The sequence below is a fragment of the Neopelma chrysocephalum genome, unplaced genomic scaffold (genome assembly GCF_003984885.1).
Source record: "Neopelma chrysocephalum unplaced genomic scaffold, ASM398488v2 Primary Assembly neopelma1_59, whole genome shotgun sequence".
NCBI classification, from domain to species: Eukaryota; Metazoa; Chordata; class Aves; order Passeriformes; family Pipridae; genus Neopelma; species Neopelma chrysocephalum.
Genome location: NW_020897714.1, coordinates 18,874,735 through 18,885,636, shown reverse-complemented (window position 1 = coordinate 18,885,636; position 10,902 = coordinate 18,874,735). Strand labels below are relative to the sequence as shown.

The following is a 10,902-nucleotide window of genomic DNA, read 5'->3' as shown; positions in this document are numbered from 1 at the left end:
GGGGAAAGGGAGAAGAGGGTTTTTTCTTCACTGGAAGGGAGTCCTGCATCAGCCTCCTTCAGGCATTGGGTCTGCAAGCAGAAGGGACTACAAAGTGAGATAGGAGGAAGGACTGAGCACCAGGAGGTGTGGGGCAGAGACTTCAGCCCCAGCCCCACCCCCACACATCCCTCCATTCCTCTCTCCATCCTCATCACACTCACATACCCATAAGACCTCAAACCCATGTCGGAGGGATGAGTTCCGGGAAGACGAGAGGATGCAATTTGCACAGCCCAGTCTTTGATATTGTGGTAATCAAAGCAAATCCTTCTCATCCAGGAAAGCTGCTGGGTCACTTGTCTGCTCCATGATAAGTCCAATGGCCGGTCTCACTGTAATGGTGAGACTGGTACTATTGCCTGGGGCTTAGGGTTACAGACGGGATGAAAGGTTGGGGTGACTGAAGGTAAACAAGGTAGCTGGGCTGGGAGGGGTCCAGGCATAAGCTACTGCCCAGGGCACACATGAGTGGTACAGTGGCTCCGCAGCACTGTCCAGGCTCACAGCCACTTCTCATTTACCAGTCAGGGTGGATAACTAGGCCAAGAGGGACGGTTGGACAGATTCACGTTCCAGGCAGCTGTATATGAAAGAAGGGGGTATCGGTGTAACCAAGCAGCCAGAGGCCAGGATGGGTACGGAGACCTGGAGCTGGCACATACCCTGGAGGTCTCCAAAGCACTTCAGGGCTAGACTCGAAGGACAAAAATCAGAGCCTGGCTGGCATGGCCACAAGATCACAGGTTTGGGGAAGAGTGCTGAAGATGGGGGATTTCCATCTGCTTTCCTGGAAATGGAGCCCATCCTGGCCTGGAGCACAGAGAAGCTTGGAGGAGGAGGAGGCAGTGGAGAGCTGGCCGCCCTGCGAGAAGCAGAACGTGGCCCCTGTCCCATCTGGAAAAGATTTGTTCTGCATTCCCCAGCGGAGACGGCTGCTGTCGCTGGGCTCTGCTCCCTGACACAGCCTCTCCTGCAAGGGTATGGGGATGGAGGTGAGGGGAGTGAGGGGAAGCCCCTCAGGCAGGGTGGGGGGAGGTGCAATGGCAGGCAGTGCAGAGGGGGAGACCCAAATAAAGAGTCTTTTCCTGCCTCTCCCACCACCCCCATTAGCTTCCTCTGAGCAGGACCTGAGGGAAGGGATGCCTACTATACATCTGACAAGCAGGGAGGATGCAGGTCATGATTTCTCCTCCTTTCCCTGCTGATGGCAGAGCTCCCCCCATCAGAGCTGAACTCCCATCTTCCTCCAAGACATAGACCCGCTAAAGTACCACCAACATGCACAGTCCATATGCTCTTAATTCCCATTGGGGCAGACTTCTACAGAAGGCAGAAAACCCAACTTGCATTTCACAGAAGAGGAGCCTGAGGCTGAGAGGCTGAGAGCAGTGCCAAAATCCTGCTACTACTTAGCAAACCTTTGAGCAATAAGGTGCTGCTGCCTGGGCACCCCAGCAGGAGCCACCTGAGCCCAGCAAGAGGCCAGGCTCCATTTTGACATCTCCTCTGCAGACATCTTGTCATCCCTTTAGCCAGGCCCTACTTAACCCCAACAAGTCTTGTCTCGCCTTCACCAGCAGAGACACCTCCCTTCTCCTCCAAAGGGCCCTGAATAAGTGCTTGTGCTTGGCCAAGTGGCCCCTAGCAGAGCCACTGAGTCTCGCCTGAAGGCCATGAGGGTCACTGATGGCACTGGTGAATCCGCACCCACCAGCAGGTTGCCCCTCATAGGCACTTATAGGGTCTTCTGCCCTGTGACCAGCAAGGATGGATGAAGCAAAATGCCAGAGGGATGTGGTGTTCTGTGTGTGGGCAGAAATTCTCCCTGGTGCCATCAAAGAGCACCTCCTTGCATTTATCCGTTGCCACCCCCTCACCCTCGTCTGATGCACTGCCACTGATATGAAGCTTGTCCCAAACCTGTGACACTTGTCCTGATTCTGTAACAAATGCCAACCTGGCCCATGTGGCCTTCAGGGAGGCTGTTATCCTGCTAACACCCAACACAATGCTACCGACAGGTCCTGGAATGACCACCCACCCCCCAACCCCAGTCCTGACTGGCACTACTACACCACAGACACTGGTGGGGACTTCTATCAAACATGGGATGAGATGACCCTGTGTGATACCCGAGGGGTCACACACACAGAGGGGTCAAAGCCCTTTCCTTTGCGCCCCACCAGGCTCCCCTAACCAGGTTAGCCAGCAACCTGGGCTTCCCCCTTCCCCCAAACCCATTGAAGCGGGGCCCGGGAGCGGGAGGCAGCAAATGCCGGCAGACGGGAAATGGCACTGGGGAAGTGGGGAGGAGGAGGGGAGCGGCAGAGAAGTTCCTGAAGTTTTCTGTCCTGGATAGTTGGAATAAATCTCATTTTCTCTGGTCTTCTTGCCGAGTCGAGGATTGGCTCGGCAGTGCTGCAGCCCGCCCTCCTCCTTCCCACGTCCCCTCCCCGCCAGCTTCGCTCCCTCTCTCCCGTGGCATCAGGGCGTCAGCCTGGGAGAGCCAGCCTTGGGGGGACAGCCGTGGGAAAAGGGAGGGGGGACATGCCTCCCGTTTCCCCCCACCTCCATTCCAGGACGCAGCACCAGTAACCCTCGGAGCAAGTTACAGGGGCCCACGGGGAGTGTCTCGCAACTTTTCGTCCGGAGGACGGGGAAAAATAACTCTGGCTTGAAAGAGGTAAATCCTGAAAATTTTGATTCATCAGTCTGTAGAGCTGGGGAGGGGGAGATGTTGGGAGCAGAAGGAAAAGGTGGAGAGGGTGGTTGGAGAGGGGAGAAGCGGGGCGGGGGGAGGGTGGCAAGGGGATAGAGAGGGGGAGGATGGCAAAAAAGAAAGGGACAAGAAGGCAGGAATGCAACAGGAAACGGGGAGTGAGGAGAGGGGACGCGGGCCAGGGGGAAGAGGCAGGAAAGAAAGGGAGTGAGAAGAGGGTCCCACAGATGGGGGAAGGCAGCGGGACACTGGCCTCCCAAACTCTGCTCTGGATATCCCTCAAAACCCTGCAGGCTCGTGGCGCCTTGATTTCAGAGGCATGGAGGAAGAAAGGGAGCACTTTTTCGTGAGAGGGCAGGAAAGGGATGATTGGAAACTGCCCACCTTCATAGCCTTGACCTCCCTCTAAGTCCCAGCACGTCTACTTGGAAAAATATCCTTGTTATACTGAGAGATATCACTATGGATATATATAGCAGCCAGCAGCACAGGAGTTGGATTTAGGCGTCTGCCTACTGCCCGGCACGGCTCCAGGGAAGCTGGAAGAGACCCAGCCCAGCCAGCTAAGCCCCTTTCCCCCTTCCCCAAAAGCCTGTCCCTGCTGGCTTTCCCCATCCCAGAGCAGTCACTCAACAGGGGAACCTCTGCCTCCCTTCCTTTGGGGAAAGGGAGGTTTTTCGGCACTTGGGAAGGCTGGGAAAGCCTTCCTGGCCACCCACAACAATTTCCACCCACTCTTCCCACTGTTGAGACCACCCCAAATTATTCAGCCTCTTTTGGAGTATGTCCCCTTTGGGAGAGGGGGGTGTAAGGAGAGGAGGAGGAGGGAAGCGGCTGCTTTCAGCAGCTCCAGCCAACTAGACATCTGGATTATTTTCCCCCCCTTTCTGGTTTCCGCTCTTCCCAGCAAGCAGAACAGCTCAGGCCATTCCCAGCTAGTGGAAAACCAGTGGTAACCAGCTGAACTCGGGGTGGAAATGGGGGAGGCCAGGCTGGAAGTAGGAGGAGGAGGTGCTGATCGTGGGTCTTTGAGGGCAGGGGGCTTCCCAGAGGAGGAGAGGAGGGAGCCAGAGAGAGGATGCCGGGGAAGGGGAGGTCGTGATGGGCTGTGGGCTTTCTGCTGAGAATTGGCGAACACAGAGGGCTGCCAGATGGAAGCAGTGGCACCTGGACAGACAGATGGCCAGGCAGAGTGGTTCCCTTGCCCAGTGGAGGAAAGGACAGCACACAGGTCACCCTTTGCCCGCAGAATCACGAGTTTCCCTGGCACGGAAGAATCTGGTTGGGTGAAGGAGAGGGCTCAAAGGGGCACAGTCTTCAGGGAGTCATACCAGAGGCAGAGGAAAGGAGGAAAAAGGGGAGATTGGAAGGAGAAAAAACCCAACAGGCCTGCCAGAAACCTGCCATCCAGGTAGGGTTGGGCACCAGCTGCCTCACTCCCTCCCTCCCTTCCTCCCTCCCTCCCCTCCCAGTGCCTGTTGCCTGCCAGCAGGCAGGGAGAGCCAGGGGCCAGGTATTGGCTTGCTTCCCTGTGGTGACCAAGGGACAAGGAAGGAGAAACTCTTTCCTCCACCAAGCTCCCCACTCAATAGTTGTCCAGACAGGGAGCAAGGGGATGCTCTCCTCCCACATCCCTCCTTCCCTTGCCTCCCCATCCCAAGGTGTGATGTCCCCCGCAAGGGTCTGCAGGGCAGCTCTGCTGAACAGGGGACCTGGGGTGGAATAGGGGAGTTCACCCCTCAGAGTAGCCCTGGCCAGTGCAGCACAGGCTGAAGGGCAGAGTCCCCACTTTGTGTTTTTCAGGGGCTCCAATGTGCAGAGGGAAAGGAAAACTTGAGGGCTGTAGCTCACCTAATCCCCTCTTCCAGGGTCATGTGCCTTCCTGGGAGACCCTGGGGACAGCTCAAAAATGGGGTTGCATCTCTCTCCCTGTGGTCCCAAGACCCCTATTGTGCTGCAGGGACCACCCTAGTAGTTTCCTTGCACTCCAGGAGAGCCCTGACCCAGTGGCTATGGGTGGGCTTCTGCCAGAGAGAGGAAATAGCTTCCCAGTCGTCCTTCCACCCCAAATCTGCCATCTGCCATGTCCCGGCTATGAGACAGCATTGCATGGCCTCTGTGAGCAGGATGAAGACTTGAGCTGCATGAGCCAGGGAGCTGGGGGCCAGCAGGAATCCAACCTGCCCTGCTGCCACCGGCCACTGCCACCCCGGGAGGCAGCCAATGGTGCTGGGCACCGCTGAGGGAGGTTTGTTTTCCCTTCCCCAGGCATTAACCCCTGGCAGATAAGAGGGGCCCCAGGTGAGCAAACAAGGCCAGGGCAAAGCAAAATCACATGTAGCCAGCCAGGAAAACTACTTCATGTCCAGGACTCCCCTTCGCCAGAGCCTTTTCCACTCTGGCAGTGCCTGGATATTCTGAAGTGACACGGGGACAGGTGGGAGAGGCAGGCAACATGACAGGGGGAGACAGACAAAGCCATGCAGCGATGGGGGTCCCAGCATATGGAGATCAAGGGATGTGAGGCTCCTGGATCACCCTTTGTCATGCTGTCCTCCAAACCAGCCCTGATGGAGGGACCCGGCTCCATCCTGTTCCCCTGGCCCCAGAACTGACCCCAGGGAGGGACATGTCCCCAGGTGGCTACCCAGAACACTGATACTCGGAGATGCCCCGTACCCAAATCCTCTCTTTTCCCCAACCCACTCTCTTCCACTTGCCCACATACCAGTGAGGAATCTGCCCATCTGAGTGTCCTCCTCACTGACTGGGGAAGTCGTCACCCTGCTATCATGCATCCAGCTGCTGCTTCCCACCTGCTCCTTAGTGCCTCCAGGACCCGCCTGAGTGCAGGGTCCCATTCTACCTTCTCCTCCAACCTTGAGCAATCACCTCCCTTGCCATGCCTCAGTTTCCCCTCCCTGCAAAGCAGCTGCTTTCTCCACACTGCCAGACTGCTTCTCCAGCATGTCTGCCCAGTACCTGGGGACCCAGCCGGTGAAGGACAAACAAAGCAATTTACAAATATTGCATTTTTGCTTCCCACCACTCCTTCTCCCCGAGAAGCACACAGTCCCCAGGCCTCACCCTCTCCTCAAGGGTTCATCTGAATAGCAAAAAGGAGGGAGAGGTTTCTCGCCCCAGGAGCCGGGGCAGCCGGGCAGGGCACTGCTCTGGGAGGTTCTGCCTGGGAGGGAAATCCTCAGCCTGTGTTGTGGCGTGGGTCTGGCCAAGCTGCTTTGCAGATGGGGGAAACTGAGGCACACTGAGGGAGGTCAGAGAGGTGAGGGACAGTATGTGTGGTTTGGAGGAAAGCCTTATTCTTCCTTCCCAAGAGGAAGGCCAGGCAAGGGGGACAGCCAGTAGCAACCTCCCCATTGTCTTATACACTGCCTTTAGCCTCTCCAGACAGTTCAGGGGGTTCAGTCCATATGACTGAACCTCTCCAAGGCTGTAACTGTTCCTCTTACCTTGTTTAGGTGGGAAACAAGGGGACCAACTTACTTGCCCTGCCAGTCCACCCCAAGCTCCCATCATCACCTGCTGCTTCATCTGGGACTGGCTTCCACTCTCCCAGCAGTGGCAGAAGACAGAGGATTAACCCCTAAAGCCCACGGCCAGACACAGCTTCCAGCAGCCTCTGCAGAACCAGGGTTGACCCAGACACCCCCTGGGGACACCTCCGTGCCACCACTGTCCTCACCACTGAGAAGTACCCTCTGAGGGTGATTTCATGAGTGCGACATAGTGCAGAAAAGCAGGAAACCTGCTGGAAGCCAAAGTGACATGAGCTGTTACCCCAAGAGCATCTGGGCAGAAGCAATGGGAAGCTCAGGGATGTGACAGATCACCCCAGTGCTGGAAGCCTGTTGAGGGCTGATTTTTGGGGCTTTTCCAGAGGCAAGGGTGAGGTGAAGGGTGCAACATGAGCCTGGGGAAGCTGCCAGTGCTCAGCTGGGTGTCAGGCTCCCATGGCAAGCGGCGGCTGAAGTCGGAGCTGACGCCAGATATGATCAGCCCACCACTGGGGGACTTCCGGCACACCATGCACGTGGGGCGCGGCGGGGACGTCTTTGGGGACACCTCTTTCCTTAGCAACCACGGCGGGGCTGACACAGCCAAAGCCAACAACTTCTTCACCCGGACGCTGCGGCACGTCCGCCGGACGCCACTGAAGAGACGGGGCAGTGGGGGCCAGGCGGGGGCATCGCCCGCCCCCCCGGCCATCTCGCCCATCATCAAGAACGCCATCTCCCTGCCGCAGCTCAACGAGGGGATGTATGACGGTGGCGGTGGACGCGGCTTGACCAGCAAATTCTCCTTCAAAAGTGCATCCAACAGGTTCTCCAAAACGCACCAGGCCTACGGTGAGTGAAGCGCAGGGCAGAGGCTGGCACCCAGGTACTGTGCGTCCTCTGCAGCCCTTCTCCATTGCTCCATACCTCAGTTTCCTCCTCACTGAGGGACTTCAGGCTCTCAGGAGAGATGGAACATTTAAGAGTCCCCAGTCCTGATAATCCCTGTGAGCAGATAACCCTAACCTTGCTCTGAACCATGGTCCTTGCTCCTGCCCTTGGAGGGTCTCCTTCCAGGGTGTCCCCCAAAGTGGGGCATGGATGGTTTCTCTGTTTCTTCCCCTCTCCCCTAGCCCCACACAGCTGGCAGCCTGTGTGGAGTAGCTGTAAGGCAGTGCCCTCCATCTAGCCCCAGCCCTACACCTTTACCATGAGCAGCCTCCCTGAGGAAGCTAAGAGGATGCTGGGACAGTGGAGCAATGCCCACTCCAAGGTTACAAGGTCAAGGAGACTCATGGCACGGCTTCCCCACCTCCACACAGGTGCTCTAGCCCCTTGCTTGGCAGTGCCAACCTCTACATCTCCATGTGCTGCTCCTCACAGGACTCCATCCCCCTTTCTCCAGCCTGCCCACAACCCTCCCTGCCAGCCAGGGTCTCCTTTAGGGAAGGGTTGTGAAAAGGATAGGACGGGACAGCTATGTGGCTCCTGAACAGCCTCACAGCACTGGGCTGTGGCTCAGGTTTTCCCCAGGGAGGGAAGTCGGGAGCAGAAGGTCTTGGGTCTGGGGGGTTTGATCTGGGGGGCCTGCAGCAACCAGGGGAGGTGGCCTGGCTCAGAGGGAAAGGCAAGCTGACGCAATGCTGCCATCTCCTGGTCCCACCTGTCTGGCTCAGCCCCCACTGCCATCTTACCAAGCCCAGAGCGCACCTGGATACCCTCCACTGTACTCTGAGCTTTGGAGATGTCCACAGAGATACTGGCCTGTCCTTTAGAGGCCAGTGCCACTGACGAGAGCGTGACCTGTGCCACTGTGACGGCAGTGTCCCCTGTCCCTGCAGAAGTAAGGCAGGCTTCTGCCCACAGAGCCATCCCCTCCCCTCACCAGCCATCCCTTCTGCTTCACAGGGCTGGAGTCTGGGTTTTGTACCATCCCTCGTGTCCCTCGCTTGGAAAAGCCCCAAGAGAGCACCTTTCCTGGGGAAGATGAGCTGAATCGCTCGGACTCCCTACTGTCCTTCCGCCTGGACCTGGGGCCCTCCCTCATGAGCGAGCTCCTCCAGGTGATGAGCTTCTCTGAAACCAATGGGAATGAGGTGGGGGAGGATGGCCCACACCTCTTGTGTGGTGAGGGGACCAAGGACAGGGTCCCTCCAGCAGTGGGTGCATCCCACGAAGAGGACAAGTCAACATCCAGCTTCTGGGACCACTCCAGGCAGAGCAACCTGTCAGGGGCCAGCTCACTGCCAGGTCTGTCAGTCCATGCCAACGGAGAGGCACATGCCATCGAAGGTGCTGGAGCGGACTCTGTGTGGGCTTCGGGGCCAGGGGCAGCGCCCAGAGGGACCCCTTGGCAGGGGCACTGGAACGACTGCACCATTGAGGCGGGAGAATTTGACCGAGCAACCCAGGTCCTGGCCCGCCACTACGGTGGGACCAGCACCCCACGGAGCTCAGAGAAGGGCGAGGGTCCCCGGCAGGCCCGGACACAGACCCCGTGGGAGAGCCCCAGCAGCATCTTGTGGCGGTCACAAGTGACAAGGGAGAGCCAGTCCCCTGAGGCCAGCTGGAACCAAGGAGAGGAGGAGGAGGAGACCAAGCTCTCCAGCTGGCAGGAAAGCTACACTGGTGCCCGAGGTGGGCACAGCAGTTCCTTCGAGTATGCCAATGAGGAGGAGGAAGAGGATGATGAAGTCAAGGTGTGAATGGCCACCCCTCCCATCACAGGCCCCACCAGAGACACTGGTGCTGGGGTCTTCACCCTCCTCCCCGTGCCCCACACTCAGGTGCCAATGTCACCAGCAGACACAGTGGGTGACCACCTTGCCAAGCTGGGGACACTGGGTGGGCTGGAGAGGGGCAGGAGGAGAGCCTATCTTGTGGGGGGCTCCCTAGGTCTGGGCCAGGCTGCAGCAAAGGGCTAGTGAGCACTGCAGTGCCAGGCATCACACCCCTTCTCCAGCCTCACTGCCATTAGACACCAAAGAGACATTCCCATGTGCCAAAGAAACCCCAAACTCCTTTCTACCCTGTCCCATTTTCCCCAGTACCATCTCTCCCAACCCTCGGCCTGGCCCCACCAGCACGTCTGTGGACATACCCCATCCTCCCCCTGAAGCCCCCAACCACCCCCTGCACTGGCATGGGTGCCCTCCCAGAAATATTCCCACCAATAGCTCTGGCACGTAGGGGATGGGGATCTCCCCAGCTCCAGCTAGTGCAAGACCCTGCAGTATAGCACATCTATCTGCTAGGGGAGGTCAGCTGGGGACCCAAGAGCCAGGCAAAGACCTAAGGTTCCTCTTTTCCCCTTTCTCCCAAAAAGCCGTGTGCTCAGTGTTCAGGAGGTGAGAGCATGCACAGAGATAATTGCAGGAGTCTTTCCACTTGCCTCCTACTGCTGGACATCACTCAGGATGGCTTCTTTCCTGACTCCAACCCCTCTCAGCAGGGAGGGAAGAAACTTCTTGGCTAGCTGGAAGCAGAGGCAGGTTGTCAGGTCACCAAATTCTGCAGTTCAGATCCTGAAACTCCCTTCCATTCCCCCTGCCTCAGAACAAGGAGACTCCTCCTCTGAAGCCACTCAATTTGTGCCACCATCCTCATGGTGGTGGCAGGTGGTTTGTGTCTCCATCCTTGCCCCTCTGCCCATTCCCCATGCACACACCCCTCTTCCCAGTACACCCCTTCCCAGGGGTAAGTGTGGACGATGGAATGTCCCTCACCAAGTGGCCCCGGGCGACGCAGCCACCCTGGAATGAGCTGCCCCCCACGCTGCCCCGCGCGCAAACTGGCCCTCACAGAAGCGCCTTTGTGCCATGGTGTGGAGCCAGCATGCTCAGGGTCTGAGGTCACCAGAGGGACCCTCACAGGACCCCCCTTGTTCTCTGGGACAGGAGGGGGTGTGCAGCGGGGGAAGATGCTAGGCCATGGCTGCAAGACTCTGCTCCCATGCAGTTCAGCCACCACCCGGCTGCTTTTGGCAGGGAGCTCTTCAGAGCAGAATAAAGAGCTCCGGTGTGCACACATATTGCACGTGCAAGTGCCACTCACAGTCAGGCCACCGAGGCTACGGGCAAGCCCATGTTCCTCAGCCTCCCTGAGGGGCTGCCTTGCACCAGCCAGCAGCAGCAAATTGGGGCAGGCACCAGCTTCAAGAAGTCCCCAGCTCTGGCCACTGATACCCAGCAGGATCAGCCTTATCCCTGCTTCCAGGGCGGGGACCCAGGCTCTCAGGACGAGTTCCCCTCCACCCTCTGCTTTCCACACTGTAACACAAGCTCCAGACCAAAGACCCACATCCATGGAATTATCCTTTCTGCCTCCACTCTGTATGCCATGCACTTATTATTGTCCTTATTAAAACAGTTTTGATACTAACTTCTCTGGTGCCTCCTCTTGGCTGCCGTGACCTTATCGTCTTCCTTGCTACGTCTGCTGGTGCCCCAGCCACCAAATCCCATCCTCTTTACTCTCAGCAGGATATTCCAGCACCTCTGGGATCCCTGGATTAATAAACCTGGTACTTTGTGCCGCTCTGTGGGGCACACATAAAGCAACATCCTATCCACCTGGGCCCATGTAGCACACAGGAGGGTGAAAAGCTTCCTGTCCAGCTCTGCAACA

At 57.8% G+C, this 10,902-nt stretch overlaps 1 protein-coding gene across 2 annotated transcripts; it reads left to right on the top strand.

Moving 5' to 3' along the window:
* The first annotated feature begins 2,417 nt into the window (after positions 1 to 2,417).
* On the top strand, positions 2,418 to 10,656 carry CDC42EP1 (CDC42 effector protein 1). 2 transcript variants are annotated; one of them, XM_027680582.1, is made up of 4 exons: positions 2,418 to 2,725; positions 4,011 to 4,172; positions 6,241 to 7,128; positions 8,185 to 10,656. In XM_027680582.1, exons 3-4 carry the CDS (start codon positions 6,687 to 6,689, stop codon positions 8,979 to 8,981), a joined length of 1,239 nt encoding a protein of 412 aa, XP_027536383.1. In that variant the 5' UTR covers positions 2,418 to 2,725; positions 4,011 to 4,172; positions 6,241 to 6,686; the 3' UTR covers positions 8,982 to 10,656. The 2 variants fall into 2 exon arrangements, with proteins under 2 accessions (XP_027536383.1, XP_027536382.1); XM_027680581.1 differs by lacking the exon at positions 4,011 to 4,172 and having other exon boundaries at positions 2,419 to 2,725.
* The last annotated feature ends 246 nt before the right edge of the window (positions 10,657 to 10,902 follow it).

Bases quoted from the DNA above. Each gene is read 5' to 3' on its own strand.
- CDC42EP1 (XM_027680582.1), top strand. From the start codon at position 6,687: ATGAGCCTGGGGAAGCTGCCAGTGCTCAGCTGGGTGTCAGGCTCCCAT. The intron at 7,129-8,184 runs GTGAGTGAAGCG...TCTGCTTCACAG, and splicing joins CAAAACGCACCAGGCCTACG to GGCTGGAGTCTGGGTTTTGT.